Below are 19,720 nucleotides of genomic sequence, written 5' to 3'. Positions count from 1 at the left end.
TTCAGAAATTGGGAAGTTTTTAATCTGCACAAATCATTTCAAGAATTAGTAAAAATGCCATCCTTTTACATTTCTAGTTACATATTTTAATATGGCCATTAAACTGATAACATTTGAAAAGACAGGGACCCCTAACAAAAGTTTGTCAGATAGGGACAGCTAGGTGGCACACTGGATAGAGACCAGCCCTGAAATCTGAACTCACAGACACTTTAACACTTCCTGGCTGTGTGATCCTAGGCAAGTCACAATCCATTAGGATTGACCTCAGCAAAAAAAAAAAAAGTATGCCAGACAGTTCCCAGAAAGTGGTATCAACTGAGAAAGAGGAGTCTTAGCTAGTTCCCCACTTAATTTCAAACCATTAGCAGCCATAAAATTAGCACAAACCCACTTAATTTTCCAGCAAGTCTCCAAAAATTCAAACTTGCTTATTTTTTTCATTGAGAAGAGAAAAATCGATAACTGGATTCTTGTAAAAAATATAATGCATTCATCACCAGACTTCATGAAACGACAGGCTAGGTAAGAATTTTGTTGCTTTATCTTTCTCAAGCGCCCGTCTAGTCTGCATCTTAAGTAGTGTACCAGAAAATGAGATGGATTCAAAAGCTGCTTAGAAAAGGGAATAAAGTTCCTATGATGCTTTTAAGATAAACCCAAAGAAAGAACAGTTATAAAATGTTCAACACTTAAGTGATTAACACTTGTTTCTTTTCCTCTTCTCTCATAGACATATAAGGGTGGGCTTAATGACTTAGACCCTATGTGAAATCTTGGCTAAAACCCCTCTGGCCTTGTGTGTTGTTGTAGACGGTGATCTTGGATGGGAAGACCTGGGTTTAAACAGTTACTTTAGACATTTTTCCTAGTAAGGTGATTTTGGCCAAGTTATACAGGTGCCCCTCATATGACTATTTTAAGACTTAGTTATTACCTTAGATTGGGGGGGAAAGTAAGGAGCAAAGGAAGACCATACAATAATGGTAATAAAAAAACAGCCAATGTAAATTCGATCCCTATTGTCAAAGAAAGGGCTAAATTAGTAAGACTACAGTCATTATCTCTAATGGCAGGAAGGAAGAAGACTTGGTGTAGAGTTGTGGCATTAAAGTGGTACTGAGTCATGGGAAACCTACCTAACATATCTGCTAGGTAGGACCTATAAATCACAAAGGTATCACTTTAAAAAGTTCAAGAAGTGATGGGCCATTCTGTTTTAAAATCATTTCAAATCCCAACTCAAGTCCCACTGTCTTGTTCCAAATGGTAAGCAGAGTGACAAAGTATATTTTATAACATTCAACCAACCCCCGGAGTACAGAATCACATGGCCAATAATTGATTGCTCTCTGTATGGGTGGCTACCATGAAAAAACTGGAATAGATTTAAACTAATTTCCAATTACAGAATATGAAGTACAGTCATTTCTCTTCACTGGTTATGAGACTTTAATCCAAGATGAAGATGGCTGGACAAACCAATATGGTTTCTTCTTTGAGAAAAAGTATAGAAGGTGGAGAAGTTCCCTCTACACAGGTTGATTCTTTTTTCTTTTCATCTCATTAGTTCCTGGAGAAAGTTCCATCAGAAAAGAAATCTTCTTTGAAGATACTGGGTATAAACTCAGAAAAGAGAAATCTTCTGAGATTCTAGAGAAAAAAAGTAATCGAATTAATAGGAGCTCATAGCAACCAGAGCACATGCTAAAACTAGGCGTCTCAAGAATCGAAAGAGGAAGGATTGCCTCTTCAAAACTCAGTATACAGTAGAGCCTTTAAAGTATCAAATTGGGAGTTTGGAATCCCTGGGTTCAAATTGTGACCTATGAGATCTCTGTTTCTCAGTTTTTCCATGAAAGGAGGTTGGGGGTAAAGGAAAAAGGCAGAGAAGGAAAGAGTTAAATTAGATGACATAAATTTCCTTCTAGCTCTTTATCTTATTCCTTGGGTCTTCACACCCTCAGAGCCCAAAATCCAAAGCAAAACAAAAATCTTCTGAGCTTAACTTGTTTCCTCCACACAGACTTACCCCTAAAGCAGTATAGAGAGATAATTGAGTACAGAAACAAGATTCTTATTTTGGTTTTAAAGATTTCAAGAGAGCAACACACTCTGAATGCAGTCACAGTTAACTTAGCATTACCATATTGGAATAGAGTGGCAACTTAATCCCACGTGTAACCCCTAGTATCACATTTTCAGTAGTTAAATGTACAATAATGTTTTCTCTCTTTTGATAGATGCCATGATCAAGTCTTAACATCCTTCAAGAACAGGAGTTCATTCTTACCTCGCCTAGTTCAGCTGCCGAATGATCTGATTGATGCTTTCACCTCTGTAGCCAGGTTTGCCCATTTCCTTGAGAAAGCCCACTCTGTTCTTAGCAGCATGGCGGGCCACAGACAGGGGGAAAGGACACAGAAACCTCGAAACCTGAGAGAAATGTTCCCCCACTGAGCAGATTTCATGGATGACATCTTCTAGGCAAATGATACCGAACTTCCCTGAAAAACGTCAGCTTTAATTAGTACCAAATTCCATTAAACCTCTACTTTGTTAAGCTTTGTCTCTTATTTCATTTATCTCAATTTTTATACATCTGTTCTCACCCCCACTCTCACAAGAAACAAACACATAATTCAATTCTCACCTAGATGCTCTTCAATCAGAGTATTATCTGTTAGGGAGACTTTCTTATTATTTATCCTGGCTTGTCCTCGTTTCAGAATAAGCTCACGGACAGATTTTAGATTAGGATATCTGTGAAAAAAAGGAAACAAAAGCTTTTAATTATGGAGGCAGATGAGCCAGATTATGAGAAATGCAAAGACAATGCCCTGGCAACTCTATCTCCACCCCACCGTGTCAGTTTCAAAGGCACCAAATTGGGAAGAAAACAGAAGAAGCAGTGGAAACTTATAAAAGTCAGAAGAAAATGTCATTACAGAAGTGGTTAAAGTTGGTCTTAATTTTAAATTATGAGTTTCAGTATCAAATCTACAACAAATATTTTTATACTTGAACATGCTATGATCACCAACACTTCATAAGGTGCAGAATTTTAGCTCTAGGGGAAAAAAGGAAATTTAGGTTATTCTAGTCTAGGCCTCTTAAATACCTTATTCTGTCCTGGGATTTCCTTGCCCCCATAGATTATATTTTTAATATTATTATAGCTTTTAATTTACAAGATACATGCATGGGTAATTTTTGAGCATTGACAGTTTTGTTCCAACTTTTCCTCTCCTTCCCCCAGATGGCAGATTGACCAATACACGTTAAATAGCCCATAGACTATTGGTTAGATAAATAGGCGAGGGCGTCATCCTTCTACTTTGAACTCAGCAAAGATTTTAAATTTAACCACTGCACTGTCACATATCAGTGCTATTTCATAGAATGGATGCTATTGCCTCAGACTATCTGAATTTCCGCGTTTCTTCTGGAGAAAATACTCATTCCCCTCTACCAGGAAAGGTACCCCTCTGCAAATTCTTCCTAGAACCCCAAGCAAATCTCCCTATCCCAAATTCTCATAAAGAGTGTAATCTTGAACCTTTGAGCACACAGCATTAATCACCTCCTGAAATACATTAGCTAACTACTTACTGGAACTGAATAGGGGACAGGAAATGTTACCCAGTCTTTCCTCCCCAAAGTCTAAAAAACAAACAAATCCCATGTGCCTTATTTTCTGAATAGCCTCCAGCTAATGTCATCTTCTTCCCTCTCCTCAAATCTTAAGCACATTCAGAAAAGTCCATAATCTCTCTTCTTCTAACATAGTAAAATAAGCACTAATGAACAAGACTGGTTTTTCCTCTTCTACTTTCCTTCAGTTTAAATCCTTTCTCCCTTAGATCTAAATCATTACATCTATTGTCGTCTTGGTTCCCCCTCTCCACAAAGTTACTGGAACTCGTCACTTACCCCCAAGCCACATAAGGTTCTATAATTCGAAGTTTCTTTAAGGAACCTGGGGTGATTTTAACAAAGACGCCACTATAAATTTTCTTCAGACGAAGTTCCTCTATTGTCTTTGTCACCTGGTTACTCACTCCATTAATCCTGATAAAAAAGAGTGTATAGAAATTAATCTTTTGTGTACAGAAAATATTAGGTCTTGGAAAGGCTCTTTAGAAAAAAGCAATTCATCCCTTGCTCATGAGAAGTTAAGTTGAGAGATCTGCTTTCCAAACTGTACTCAGAAACTCAGCAAGGAAAAGTCAACAGAGCCAAACAGTAAGTTAGCATTTGTTTAACTTATTAAGTATCCCACAGCCCAAGACTATGCTCCATTTGGTAGTGAGCTTCAACTGCCTAAATTCTTCTAGACAGAACTGATTCTGTTATTTATTATTATCTGTAAGATCTTGGATAAGTCACTTCCGTTGATCTGCAAAATGAGGATCATTCTCAAATTCAGACAATGAATTGTTGATTTTTGTAAACAATAGTCTTCTGGAAGAGTTAAACTGCTCAAAAAAGATAAATTGTGTATCACATATGGAACATGGCCTGAAAAAGTAGGTTTTACCTAATTTGTAGAGAACAATGAATGTCATGCTGGAGAATTTGTTTCTTTAATCTTGTAGCTCCTTGAAGTTTTCAAATAGTGGAATTACATGAATCAAATCAATGTTTCAGGAAGATCTTACAGTAGTAGTGTGTAGTAAAAATGGGAGTCTGGCTTACTATTGTTTCGACCTCAAAAGACCTTGGAGTTTGTGAATTTTTCTTTTTTTTTTGGTGATTTCTAGAAGTAGCTGAAAATAGTCCTAGCTGATGTGGGAGGGGAAGCAGTGGAGAAAGGTGAGAAACTTTAGGGAATGGTGTTTATGTTATGATTATAGCTGATTAAATTTTTCAAGGAGCTTTATTGCAACAAGTAATGAATTCTGTAATTCTTATTTAAGAAACATAAGCGATTCCTTGTGGAGTATTATATTGTGGCTTACAGATATGGACTGGGCTAGAAGAAAGGCCCTTTCCAACTCTGTTTTGTGATTCTATGACAAAATAGGGTTCTTTGTAGCAAGAAATAAAAAAGCTTTCATTATTAAGTAGTTTTGAGGTCTGATGTTCCCGATGTTCCCTCTGTATGTATATTCTTATTTGAATAAGGTGGCTCAAGCCGAACAATATTTTCCAAAGACATCTTTGGAATTAATCATTCTCTCACACTGAACACATAATGACTTGTAAAATGAGTAAGTGACTTCAATATCTAGAACAGATTTATCACGAGAGTCAGCTGGACAGTTTACTTGGATGTCCTGATGTTACCCCAAAAGTGATACAGTTAAAGCTGAACTCTTTATCACTCTACTTTCCAACCTCAGAATCACAAGACAGGAGAACTGGAAGGGACTCAAAGATGTAATCCAGAACTCCCTTATACAAAAGCTTATTCTTGGTTTTCTTGATCACGCTTACAACACTGCTAGTGTCATGCTATCTGACCTGTAGAGAATCTTCCAACAAAGTTTCAAGGCTCTAAGCCTTCTTTGGTGAAATCTCTCTGAACCCTTACAGTAAGCAATCTCTGTATTTTCCCTTCTATTGCGCCCTCAAATTATTATTTAACTATTTTGTCCTATTGCCACTGTGTTCTGGGACTCACATATTAGATTCTCAATCAAAATATGCTGATTAGACGTACAAAGTCTGTAGTCTAGGCACTGTGCTAAAAGCCAGATGTAATGAAATGTTCATGGCTGTTAGAACGCCTAGCCTCTAGTCACAATGCTACCACTTACTAGCTTTGTGACTCTGGGAACTGATTTAATTTCTCTAAGTCTTGGTTTCTTCATCTATAAAATTAAGAGGCAGAAAATAATAGCCTTTAGGATTCCTTCTTGTTCTAAGATCATATTTTAAAGAAAAAATTTCTGGTAATCAGTCTCTAGAATGCAGTCTCTGACCCTGGTTCTCCCCTCCCAAACCCCATCCCCTACCCGTTCAAATCTTTTTATTAGTGGGTAGCCATGGTCCGTTTACCTAAAGAATTATTAGCACTCAAGGCTAGTTTGTAGGGAAAGATGGAAAAATGGTGATATGGATCAAATTAGCTCAGTTGTGAGCTATGAACTATGAACAGAACTCACTGGCCTGCCTGATCCTGGCAGGAGGTCTCAGAACATTCATTAGGGTAACCCCACCCCTAAAGCGGCTTACCTCTCCATTCGAACCACAAAGGCCAGACGATGTGCATCCTTTAGCACATAACACCCAGGCTTTGAAACCAGGCGCCTGAGTCGAGCTACGTCACGGGATACACGATGGGATTCATGAACAAATGATTCCAGTCGTCTGAATTTGAGCTGAGTCCCCTTTTTTTGCTGAATAAACAAAAGAGAAAATCTTTATCAGTCTGTATTTCAACTGCCTTTACTTTTTAAAATTATTATTATAGCTTTTTATTTACAAGATATATCCATGAGTAATTATTCAATATCCAGCATTGACAGTTGGAAAACCTTTTGTTCCAACTTTTCCCCTCCTTCCTTCCCTCAGATTGACCAATACATGTTAAATATGTTAAAGTATAAGTTAAATACAATATATGTATACATGTCCATACAGTTATTTTGCTGTACAAAAAGAATCGGACTTTGAAATAGTCTACAATTAGCCTGTGAGGGAAATCAAAAATGCAGGCAGACAAAAATAGAGGGATTGGGAATTCTATGTAATGGTTCATATTCATCTCCCAGAGTTCTTTCCCTGGGTGTAGCTGGTTCAATTCATTACTGCTCTATTGGAACTGATTTGGTTCATCTCATTGTTGAAAAGGGCCACGTCCATCAGAATTGATCATCATATAGTATTGTTGTTGAAGTATATAATGATCTCCTGGTCCTGCTCATTTCACTCAGCATCAGTTCATGTAAGTTACTCCAATTTGCCTTTACTTTTGCAAAACTGATTTAGTCATCACCTACTGTCAATGCTGTAAAGAAGAAAATAATCTCTTTTTTAAAAACAGGCTTTACAGTTAAAAACAAGTCTTCATGAGGTCCCAAGTAAACTGAAAAGTCAAATGACCCAGGACAAAAGTGGGAAAAGCAATCAACAAATAAGCATAAAACCTCCTAAGGGCTTAGATTTCCAGTATGGAGCTGATATAATAATAATAATAAAGGGGGTGGGGGGGCTTATTTAGAAAAGAAAATCAAAAACAATTTTTTTCAAGGAGCCTAGCATGAGTACAGAATATTATTCCTATCACCAGGGATTTTCATTTTCAAACATTTATTGAGCATCAGCTGCACTGGGCTTTAGTTTCCTTAGATGTTTATTACTGGGGCAGCTTGTTGGTTCAGTGGATAGAGTACCAGTCCTGAAATCAGGAGGACCCTGGCCTCAGAAAGTTATATTTCTTAGCTGGGTGACCCTGGGAAAATCACTTAACCCCAACTGTCTCAGCAAAAAATAAAAAATTATATATAAAAAAAAAGTTTTATTACCAAGACCAGATGAATTAAAATTCTGAATAGAAAAACTGCTTAAAAAATACAAAAATTCGCATAAGGATGAAAAGGGGGCAATGAATTATTTTAGCAAGATTTCCTAGAGACAGTGACTTTTAATAGAAAGTTCTTAAATAAGTATTTTGAGTCAGGTTACTTGGTACAGGCCAGAGGTAGCTTTATATCTTAATGTGACATAGGGCCATGTTTAAAGCCTTTTCTGATCACTATCATTTCACTCCAAACCAAAAGTTAACATGGGGAGGGAAGGAGGGAGGAAGAGGGGGTCGAGGAGCAGGGAATTGGTGGGTGTCCTGTATTCAAATACTAAAAAAAATATCTTCCAACAAGCCTTTATGAAATGTCAGGTATTTTGAATACAAACACTAAAGCAGACCTCTCTCTTCCCTCAAGGAACCCTCTTTTTTTTTTTTTTTTTGAAGAATTAAGATTTATTAAAGAACTGTTTTCAACTGCTTTCTAAATTCAAATTTATATGTGGCCTTTAAAATATCTGTTTCCCAGGGCCTAAAACACCTCCTATAGAACTTTGCAAACAGCAGATGTTCCAAATGTGCTTATTAATGGTAAGAAAATGGAAGTAAAATATGGACTGAAAAACCTTCGTATTAAGTGAAATGATCAAAAAAAGGATAGTATTAATGATTCTGATACTTATATAGTGTTTTAAAATGTGCAAAACCTTTTAAATACATGATTTCAATTGTGCTTCACACAACCACTGTGAAGCAGATGCTTTTAGTTTTATTAGCTTATTTTTCAGATAAGAAAACTGAGATTTAGAAAGAGTACTAAATCCAGTATCTTATTTCTTTTCATCACAGTTACTCATGAGCACACTGGATTAAAAACCATACTCAATACAATCATAGAACACAGACATTTGCACGCATATTACTTCTCTCCTTCCTTCATCTTAAACCCTTACCTTCCTCTTTTCCAAAAGTGCTTGCTTAGCCTGAGTAGCTTTGAGTGCTTGGTAGGCTTTCCTCTTCTTCAGAAGATTCTCTGGAACCAAAGGAATCTTTCTTCTGGGCCTAATTTAGAAAACAATGAGTAACAGAGGCTGTTTGGAAGTTGAGCAGTCTTTTGATCAGGCAGTTTCGCTAATAGAATGCCCCCTCCTCAATTCTTTGCTAGTTCAGTTTCTATTAATCTTTAAAAGCCAAATTAAAACCACAAAAACCTTTCCAGCTTCTCTTCCTCAAACCTCATTCTGTTTTGCACTTTGCTAATGCAAATTATACCTTGCAACTGTACACCTTTTTATGAAGACCTAGGCCCAACAACAGTAAAAACAGCTAGTATTTAAATAGTATTTTAAGGTTTGGAAAATCCCTTAAGGGGCACAAAGTTCCACTTGCATGCTCAGAAAGGGGCATACATGTTTTGCACGTTAATACATACTTTTTGATTTTTCATATATATGAAAAAATTCTTCCTATACCTAGGAACTAAAATAACTTCCATTTTACATACAGGAAACTGAGGCTGAAATTTGCTCAGGGCCACACTTCTAATTAAATAAGTCCAATCCAAAGGATACCAAAAGAGAAAATCCTGACCTCAAGACATTGGGGGAACACAATACTTAATGATCACATAAAGAAAATGCCCACTATAAACAATCAATCATGGAAGGAGGGGCTGTCGAACATGACAACTGTGGGATTCTGGAAAGGCCTCTTGGAGGATATGCCCCTTAACCTGGGTCTCGGAGGGAGCTGAGGGGCTCCAGGAGGAAGAGGGTAAGAGAGAAAGCATTCCAGGAACGGCAAACTTGCTGAAGCACAACCACCGAGGCAGAAGCCCCCTGGGAGTTACCTTAACAATGGCTTAGCTAAAACCATTTGCCCTGCAAGACTCAGGTAGCATGCGTAGGTCCATCTGTACCTCTAGCTCAGTTCATTTAACAAAACCGCCCCTCCCCGCAAAAAACTCCTCCACGTGACTTCAGGGAAACATTTCGACCCGGGAGAGCCAAGATTACTTAAAGGCGGGCTGCTCGGTGCCCCTCTGGGCCACGCAGCATTCGATCTCCCTTCCCTCCGCACTGACATTTAGTTCCTACCCGCCTCTCTTCCCTTCCAAGCACTATGGTTCGAGCTTTCGACCCGGCGCTCGAGTTAAGTCAAGGCAAGACTTGACCAGTCTCGAGGCTCCGCGAGTGGAGGCTGGGTGAGAAGCCGGGCCCTTAATCCGGGAGCGAGTGAGATTTCCCGACTGATACTAAGAACGCCCAGCACGAATCCCAAAGTCCCACACTCCTATCCTCTGACAAAACCCCAAACCCGCGGATGTTGATGGATGCTCCGCGCCCCAAGATCGGCCAACACTCACTCAGGCTCCGCCATGTTTTCCTGCGTCCCTTACTGAGCATGCGCAGTCCCAGCCTCTCCGTAGAGACGCTCACGGAGATCCTTAATAGGCTAATTTGATCATAGGGTTGGCCTCCTCCTCTGGGGATTCTTGCCTCCGGAAAACGAGATTGATAAAGAGGGAAAGAGGCGTTGGCACTCAAGTCCTGCTCCCGGGGATAGATACTAAATGTCTTTTGTCACTCTCTTGCGTCTTCTTCCAAACCGAGCCGGGGAAAGTAAACTACATTTCCCATAAAGCAGAGCAGCTTTGCAGAAGATGCCCGGAAGACGAGAGTCTGAAAACACTCAGACCCTTTCAGCATAACACTTTTCTATTGCAGTAGTTGTTTTCGGAGTTCATAACAAACTACACTCCCCACAGTTCCAGTTGTTTAACGGTGACGTCACTTCCCACGCCCCACGACACAATTCTGGGTTGTCATTACATTATTTTCTTTAGATTAGGTTGTTATTAGCAGTTTGAGTGCAGTGTAAAGAGTCTAGAGCAAGTCAGCTATGTGTTCCTGGGCAAGTCGCAGACAACTGTGCCTCAGTTTCCCTTTCCCCTCTATAAAATCAGGATATTAACTATTTGTAGGATCTGATTTTGAGGACAGAGAATCAATTAGAGAAATTAAGATACTAACGAAGTTTGTAGAAGCTTAAATGTGGAGAGCTCGACTTGAAATTAACTCGGGCAAAAGGCGGCGGCCGAAAGAGACTCCGGGTCTCCACTAATAGAAGACTGGGGCATACATTTTACATTTGTCTCAATGAGGCGCCTGAGGACATCTTTCGGGAGGAGCTGAGAGGTACTCCAGTGTAGAAGGAGGATTAAATGACTCTGGAGATTACTTGATAGGATCCACTCACTGTAGAAGATGAGACTTTTCTGGAGAGCAGAGAACCTAGTCAATGGGAGTCAAGCAGAGAGTCCAGACTAAGAATCGTGGTGGAGCTGAGTGGAGCAGGCAAGGAAAAAGAACCGCAGCAAATCAACCAGTCTTACTGAAGCGCTATACCGAGTATAGCGTTAAAGCACGGGGATACAACAAGGGGACACAAAACAAAATATACCCAGTCTCTGCCATTGAGAGTTTACCTGTTTATGAGAAGCCAACATATATAAATAGGTGCAAACAAGATACACTAGACTGGATGCAATGTTGTAGGAATGCAAGACATTAGGACGAGCTTCCAACAGAAAGTGGCAATGGACAAAGGGGAATGTGAGGAGGTAGAACATTCCAGGTATGGAGGAAAGCCCGTGCAAAGGCAGGGACACAATAGATGGAACCTTGTGTGTGAGGAAGAGCAAGTTGGCTCACATGGCTGGACTACAAAGGGAAACGAAGTAATGAAGACTGGAAGGGCAGAATTGGGCTAAAGTGAAAAGAAAATGGTTCTGATTACACATCTGGGAATAAGAGTGAAGAAAATAATCTAAGAGATGATGAGATCAACAAGCTAGATGGTGTAGAGGGAGAAAAAAGATCTAGGACATTCACAGTGAGTGAGCATGACATGAATGAAGATCCAGCAAGGAGACAGAAAAGGGACAGTCACATAAGTACAACAAAAACAAGAGATACTAGTGTCTTGAAAGACAGAGGAGACTCTTCCTAAGAAAAAGTAATTTCAAATTCTGCAGAGGGATCAAGAAAGATGAGGACTTTCGATTTTAAAAAGCCACCTTCTTGAGTATTTCTCTTTAGTACTTTAAAAATAAAATTCAGTTTTATTTTATTTTCAGTTCTAAATTCTCTTCTTCCCCATCCTTCTCCCATCCATTGAGAATGCAAGAAAACAAAAAATTTTGCTTTTGTTCAGTCATTTTTCGGTTGTGCCTGACTCTTCATAACCCTATTTGGGGTTTTCTTGGTGAAGATACTGGCACAATTTGTCATTTCCTTCTCCAGTTCATTTTACAGATAAGGAAACTGAAGCAAATGGTTTTGTGACTTGCCCAGGGTCACGAAGCTAGTAACTGTCTGAGACCAGATTTGAAATCAGGAAGAGGAATCTTCCTGACTCCAAGCTTGGCATTCTATCCATTGGGCCACCCAGTTGTTCTTACAAATATAGGCATAAAAAAATTCCTCCATGTCCAAAAAGAAGAGAAGAAAATATGCTTCAATTTGTAATGATTCTATCAGCTCTAGATAGTATGTTTCGACATCAGTGCTTAGGAATTGTGATTAGATTTGGTAATTAAGAGATCATTGGTAATTTTGGAGTGAATAGATTTAGGTGAAGAGTGAGGTCAGAAGCCAGATTGCAGTTTAGAAGTGAGAGGACAGGAATAAATTTGAGAAGGGAAGAAGAAATATGGAATGTTAGTGCTAATGGTACAATATAGTGAGGTTTTTTTTTCTTTGAGAATAGAGGATATTTGTAGTTTGTAGACATTAAGAAGGAACCATCAATATTTAGAAAGAGACTGAAGATTAGAGAGATGTTAAAAGGTAAGCCATTTGCTAAAGAAGATGGAATGGAATGGGGTCAAGGTATAGGTAGAAAAGCTGGTATTGGCAAGAAGAAAGATGATGTATTTGAGAACGTAGTGGAAAAAGGATGACCTCAATTTTCTAAATGAAACACACACACTCTTAGGAGAGAGGCTGAAAATAATAAAGGAGGTTTGAAACAGTTGTCATTGTGAGGATAGAGAATAACTGAATAGAAGGAATATCTAGTTGAACTAAAAGCACAGGTGAAAATTAGATAATATAAATTTCTAGTGAACCCAGTTTAACAAGGTTTCCTGTTTCCTTCAACATCACTCAGTCTCAGGAGTTGGAGTCATATGACCCAAGAGATGGCGTTGATCAGACCAATGGAAAGGCAATAGTAGGGACAAGGTGGCCTTATTGTGGAATACTCAAGAGTAATCAGTGCTGTCCATACATAGGAACATATAATCAAAATCTTAAACAAAGGACACATACCAGCCATGGCCTAGACTGGTCACACTTTATATAAATATCATCTATTATTTCATAGAAACTATTATTTCTTTGCTTCCAAGTCAGTGTGGAAATGCTATTTCCCTTTGGATCTGCTTGGTTGTTCCATGGTCATCTTCCATATTCCCTTTTTTGGCTCCCTACATTTACCATCACAAATCTTTCCCTGCTCCCACAACCCCATTTGAAAGTCTCTGATCCTCTAGCTAATCAGAACACAGTAATCATCATTATATTGTCTGGTAAGAACTTTGTCTCCTGCTCAGTGAAGGCCATCCCAAGGCTCTAGCTACTTGTCTCCAAGGTGGATGCCAGAAGCCAGATGAAAGGATAGATGGCTCTTCCCCAAACGGTGGTCCATTTCAGTAAGCATCTTTCAACACTCTCATGCCTGAAATCCTATAACAATTATAGTTTATGTTAATGGTAGCTATATATACTCTGGCTTTCCCAAGATGGAACTGATTAAAAAAAACAAAAACAAAGTATACTTCTAGCAAAGTATATTTCTTATCAAAGTGAGTTTTCTATCCAATTAAACTTTTGGACTGGAAGGCATGGTTATCATGTCCATGCTCCTCAGTTTAGGAACATAGTGTCTTCTGTTTCTTTCATTAGTCCCAAGTAGACTAAGCCCCATGAGAACAAGGCAGTGGGGCTCACACTTCTTTATCTCCAACCAAAAGATTAGCCCAGAGTTGGGCATTCAATGCCTCTCTGTTGATTCAGTTTGATTTGTTGTGTGAATGTGGAATATCTATTTAATACAGAAAGGCTGCATTAGACCAAAAACTCCTTGGAAACAGAGGTCTTAGCTATCTCCTCATCTCCATCTTCTCCACTGAATCGATACCTGGAGGGAAGGGGTTGTGTTTGTTGTGAAAGTCAAATATCTAAACAGACATCAGCATCATCACTAGTGGTCAGAGTTGGAAAGGACCTTAGAGTAGATAGATGCCCAACCTCATGTTGTATAAACGAGTTAACTGAGAGCCAGAGCAGAAACTGAGATGCCCATGATTACATAGTTGGTAGAAGAGGTTGGACTAGAGCCCAGGTTTGCTGGCATTGGCTATATGGACTTACTGATCTTGACTCAGCATCTAGGCTCTGTGCAAAGTAATAAAGATGAAATTCTGGTTGGATATCTGGTTGGATAGTGTAATAGAAGTGGCTCTCAAATCCCTATTTTTCCACTTACTAGCTGTGTATTTTTGGGGCAAGCCACTAATTTTCTCTAAGACTCAGGTTCATCCTCTGTAAAATGAGCAGACTAAACAGGATGAGTACTAATGGGGCTTTCCACATCTCTCATTCAATAAATTGTTAAGATTATGAATGCTTAATGTATTAAACACTTAACACTCACCTAATACGACAGTTGCTAGTTAGTTGTCTTTTGCTGTCTCCTTTGGCTTCTTTTTGCCACCAGATGGTGCTATGAGAATATATATATTTTTTAAACCAAAAAGTCATCAGGGCTCAGAATCCAGAGCAAGACTGACCATTTAATGCATCTATTGAAACACTCACTGGCAAAATCAATCATCAAATACCATGTGCCTAGCACAGTGCTGGTCTCTGAAAGGGCCATGGGAGAAGAATATTAAGAATCAATCAGTGAATAATCATTTATTAAGAGCCTGTGATCTGCTAGACATGTAAGAAACTGCACTCTTAAATTGTGGTATATGAATGTTATGGAATATTATTGTTCTGTAAGGAATGACCAGCAGGATGAATACAGAGAGGACTGGCGAGACTTACATGAATTGATGCTAAGTGAAACGAGCAGAACTAGATCATTATATACCTCAACAATGATACTATTTGAGGATGTATTCTGATGGAAGTGGACCTCTTCGATAAAGAGATCTAATTCAATTTCAGTTGATCAGTGATGGACAGAAGCAGCTACACCCAAAGAAAGAACACTGGGAGATGAATATAAACTGCTTACATGTTTTTCTTCCCGGGTTATTTATACCTTCTGAATCCAATTCTCCCTGTGCAACAAGAGAACTGTTCGGTTCTGCAAACATACATTGTATCTAGGATATACTGTAACCTATTCGACATGTAAAGGACTGCTTGCCATCTAAGGGAGGGGGTAGAGGGAGGGAGGGGAAAAATCGGAACAGAAATGAATGCAAGGGATAATGCTGTAAAAAATTACCCTGGCATGGGTTCTATCAATAAAAACTTATTTAAAAAAAAAAAAAAAGAAACTGCATTCTTGGCTTCAAGAAACTTATACTCCGAAGAACTCTATTATTTTTAATATGTCTTCATAAAATAATAATAACATTTGCTGGCTTTTATATAGCACCTTAAGGTTTTCAAAGCACCTTAAAAATATTATCTCATTTGATCCTCACAACAATTTTGGGAGGTAGAGGCTATTATTATCTCCACTTTACAGATGAGGAAACTGAGGCAAACAGAGGTTAATTTGCCCAGGGTTACACAGCTAGTAAAGATCAAAGGTAGGATTTTAACTCAAGTCCTCCTGGCCTCCAAGCTCAGTGCTCTATCTACTGTACTTCCTAGCTGTTTCTGTTGCCCCATCCCCTTAATTCCTCTAGTTATCCTGTGGTTCAGATCTGACCTGTCCCAATGATGTGTCTCATTCTTGTGACATTCCAAACAATCTGGGGCTGATAACATTTTGGGTCATTCTGTAATGACTCCTGGATTCTATGTCAAAGAAATAATCCCCCCAAGCCAAATAAGTTGTTTGTGGAACACCTGCTCTTTGGGAATATCTCAAGCACTGCCCCTTCTTCTTTTTCTATCATTAACTCCAAACTATCACAATCTCCTATGTACTTCTTCCCAGGTACCTTCAAAGCATCTTAGATAGGCTTGAGAGTCAAGCTGGAAGCCAAGATATGGGTGCAAATTCTGACTCTATTTACTAGTTCAATGATCTTTGGTGAATGGCTTTACTTCTGAATGTGTTTCCTCATCCATAAATTGGGCTAACAAATTTGGATCTGGAAGAGAGCTTATCCCTCAAGCTCGTCCTCTCATGCAGTAGCCAAAGGACTAAGTCAAGGTGGGAGGTGGGTTAATCAAAGTTGTACACATAGTAAATAGCAGAGCTGAGTAACCCAAGACCCCTGACTCCAAATCCATTAAGCCACTCTGCTTCCTAAGCAGGACTCTGAGAGGAACATACTTTGTAAATCCTAAAAGGCTATATAAAAATGTGAGCTGCTATTATGCATAAGCCATCTTGAGCACCTGTGGGGTGACAGCAGGTACAATATGATAGGAGGAAATCAAAGAAGTGAGAAAGATGGGAGTTTAGTTAGGGAGGGTCTGGAGCTACTATGGAGTGGTTATAAGCCTGCAGGAGATAGTGGTATTCAGGGAATGCTCTTGATCTTCACCAGTCACTGCCTATCCACATTCATCTGCTGTTACCACTTCTGCCTTGTTCCCTACACCATTCCCAAGGAATAGTTGGATTTCACATAGATAGGATGCAGGGTAGCCTGGTAACCTTCGAGACAGATTGGCCCTGTAACCCTGGGAAACACACTGAATCTCCTAGCTGATGGTGTGGGCCTGTGGTCCCCAAAGTGGGCAATGTGGCAAGGCCTGGAGGGGTCATAAACCAGTGCTAGGTGTGGGAAAATATGATTGTGTTCATTCTTTGGATTTGTTTCCAGCACAACCATACCTACTTAACCTTATCCCCCAATACTCCTAGGTTCTACCACTTTCCTTTGCTATGAGGTTTCTCAGCTGAACACATTCTGAGCCTCAAATTCATTCATAACATAAATGTAGCTCATTCACTCACAGCAACAGATGTTTGGATGCCACTGAGAAAATTCCCCTTTTTCTCAAAGGTTACTACATGGCTTTAGTAGGTGCTCCTTTAGAGAGAGGGGTCTCCAAACAGGACAGTGGAAGAATAAGAGCTCTGTCATGCTCACCCTCCTCACCTTCCCCCTTTTCGTTTTGGAGGGACAGTGTGATTTGCCCAGGAAGAACAGCCTTAAGATCTGCATTGCATCACTTTCATTTCTCCCCCCAAACCTCCCCCATCTTCCAAAGTTCCTGGCCGAGGTTCACAGCCCAGTGTCATCTCTGACACCTAATTCTTCATTCCACATTTCCAATCTGTTGCTGATCTTGTCATATCTTCCCCTAGACTACCACTTGGATCTGTTCCCTTCTCTCTACATGCAGAATTCACACCTCATCAGGTCCTTGGCCTACCGCAATAGTCCCTAATTGATCTCTGCCTCTTGCCCTTCTCGTCATCTTCCACACAGTTGCCAAAGTGATCTTCCTAAAGCATGGGTGATGAGTATGTCATTCCCCTACACAGGAAAATTCTGGTAGCTCCCTATTGATCTAGGATTTAAGAGATTTCATTTTTATCTCATCCTCTTTCAATTTCTATTTCTATATACATTTTATAATGCACACCATTCTTAACCACATTAGTACGTGTATATGATTTTTAAAGAAGTAAATATACACGTTATTTTAAATGTATATTTAAAAAACTTTTTACTGAAGAGGAATAAACCAAAAAATTTGGAAAATACTGGACCAGCCCACTTACACTAAGCTGTGGAGCGCTTCCTGAGCCATACTGGGAAAGGATCTTTTCTCAAAGGAAGATCTCTACATCAATGAAGTCATGGCCTATATTAAAAAAATTAAACAAACAAAACCAAGGAAGGGGAGCAACCATACAGTATGTGGAAGTAAATGAATCAAGAATTTGCCAATCACCCGAGGCTTTAGTCGGCAGTGGCTACAGAAATCGTTTTAGTCCAACTCTTTCATTTTCTAGATGAAGAAACAGGCCTTCTAAAGTAACATTTCCAAAGTTGCAGCAGGGCTAGCAGCCAGACTCAGATGCTCTGAAGAGAAATCTGGTGCTTCCTCTGCCATATCATTATATTTTGTTTGGTCCTAATGTATAACTGAAGTCTAAGTAAGGAGGAGCTGGAAGGAAAAGAAGGAGAGGAAAAACGAAGGGAGAGAGGGAGAAAGGGAAGAATGAGAGAGGGAAAGGAAGAGAAGGAAAAGGAGAAAGGAAAAGGAGGAGACAAAAGAATAGAGGAGGAGGAGGGCAAGCAAGGGAGAAGAAGGAAGAAGAAGAAAAAAGAAGGGAGGAGAGGAACAGAGACAGGGAGAGAGGGAGGGAGAGGCTGAGGGCTAATAAGAAAGGTGGCAATCCCATAATAATCAAAATGTAAAAATGCTGGGTTTTTGTGTTTTGTGTTTTTGGCAAGGCAGTTGGGGTTAAATGTCTTGCCCAAGGTCACATAGCTAGGAAGTATTTCCGGTCTGAGGCTGCATTTGAACTCCTGTCTCTAGGGCTGATGCTCTATCCACAAAGGGTGCTGGTTTTGAAGAGAACCTGGGTTTGCATCGTGGCTCTGCCATGTCCTGCTGCTATATCCCCTAGCAAGTTACAACCTGTTTGAGCCTGGCTATTCATTGTAAAATGGGGAGACTGTTCTGGATGATTCCCGAAATCCCTCTGATTCTACACTTATGATCCATGTACACATAGGAAGACCAGGAAGGGGGCTGGAAAGTAGATTTGTGTGAAACAGGGAGACCTGAGGAAAAAACAAAACTGCTTGCTCTAAATTATTCCAGAATTACCTCATCCAGGACTTTAGACTCTCCAAACTTCTTTCGTATCTAGAATCTCACTTTACAGAAATCCTGAGAGATGGAGGACATCTGCTCATTTACCTTCTTTGGGTCCATTTTAGAGGTGGGGAAGTCTTATTAGTAAGGTTAATTGACAAGAGCCAGACAATGACAGAAATTACCCTAGAATTCAGGCTGACAGAGCCCAGTCCATGCTTCTTCTTCCCTCGTCACCTTGCTTCCTGCACATCCGGAATTTTGTTTCTAGGGCCCCTTTCTTTTTCTTTTTTTTTTTTTTTTTAGATTTTGTTGAATCAAAGGTAACTGTTAGATTAAGACCTCTTAATGAGAGAAATTTGAGAGCATGTCATTTATATCACAAGGTATAGGTTGCTTTATGCAATCAATAGGTTCCTGAAATATTTGTGCAAATTGAATTATATATACCCGGTGACTTACATAATTCCAGAGATTCTTTTTTGGAAATGGAGTCAAGGGCCTTGGTGTGGGGACATAGGAGAGCAGCTCACTCCGGGGTGGCTCTCCAGGAAGATTCCACCATGGTCCATTCTCTTCTCTCCTGTGATCCAGGTCCCCAAGTGCCCTCCATCTGCAAATGAATATTCAAGTGATCCTGTTATCACCAAAGAGATCACATAGCTGGGTGGGAACAAGGCCAGGCTAAAGACACTAAAGTCTGGCAGGGCAGAAGTCCTGGTGGAGACATGGCTTGATTGGGTTCATCTTCTTGACCCATTTTGAAGGTATTTTGTCTTCCTCTCCCTCCCTTATTTATAAAATTTTAAGGCATAGAACTCAGCTCCCAAATCACAGGGTGGAAGCTCCAGGATTTGAATATAGGCCTTCTGACTCCAAATTTACATTCTCTTTCTCTTTCACTGCTCTCACTACACTGGATGACTGACTGCTGGCTAGTGCCACATTCCTAGAATTTAGTTTTCTGAACTCAGGTTCTGGAGCATTTGAAAAACAGGAACCAAAAAATAAATCCCTGTTCAACAATTAAAAGCACTAAAACCCAAGTCTGGGCTCAGTTGGTCTCCTACTTTTCTGGAAACTTCACACACATACACACAACAGCCTTTAGTGATGACAAAACTTACTTCTAGATAAAGCCTCAGAAATCAAGATTTGACCCTTTTCCCAAATATGACATTTCTCTCAAGAGTTCCACAAGGTGACTTCATTCACAGATTCACATACATGAGTTCTAGAAGAAAATGGCAAACCTCTCTAGTACCTT

General features: G+C 39.5%; 1 protein-coding gene across 2 annotated transcripts; it reads right to left on the bottom strand.

Annotated features, from left to right (window-relative positions):
* Nucleotides 1–18,932, bottom strand: RPL7L1 (ribosomal protein L7 like 1). Of its 2 annotated transcripts, none has more exons than XM_051996978.1 (7): nt 18,916–18,932; nt 8,425–8,533; nt 6,181–6,344; nt 3,934–4,071; nt 2,654–2,763; nt 2,294–2,507; nt 1–1,653 (listed from the first exon to the last, which is right to left on the bottom strand). In XM_051996978.1, coding segments are annotated over exons 1-6 (732 nt in total). In that variant the 5' UTR covers nt 18,918–18,932; the 3' UTR covers nt 1–1,653; nt 2,294–2,298. The 2 variants fall into 2 exon arrangements, with proteins under 2 accessions (XP_051852938.1, XP_051852937.1); XM_051996977.1 differs by lacking the exon at nt 18,916–18,932 and adding an exon at nt 9,837–10,222.
* Nucleotides 18,933–19,720: the final 788 nt, after the last annotated feature.

Source organism: Antechinus flavipes, chromosome 4, assembly GCF_016432865.1.
Source record: "Antechinus flavipes isolate AdamAnt ecotype Samford, QLD, Australia chromosome 4, AdamAnt_v2, whole genome shotgun sequence".
Taxonomy (NCBI): Eukaryota; Metazoa; Chordata; class Mammalia; order Dasyuromorphia; family Dasyuridae; genus Antechinus; species Antechinus flavipes.
Note: the sequence above shows the minus strand (reverse complement) of the source record. Positions and strands in the feature narration are given on the sequence as shown.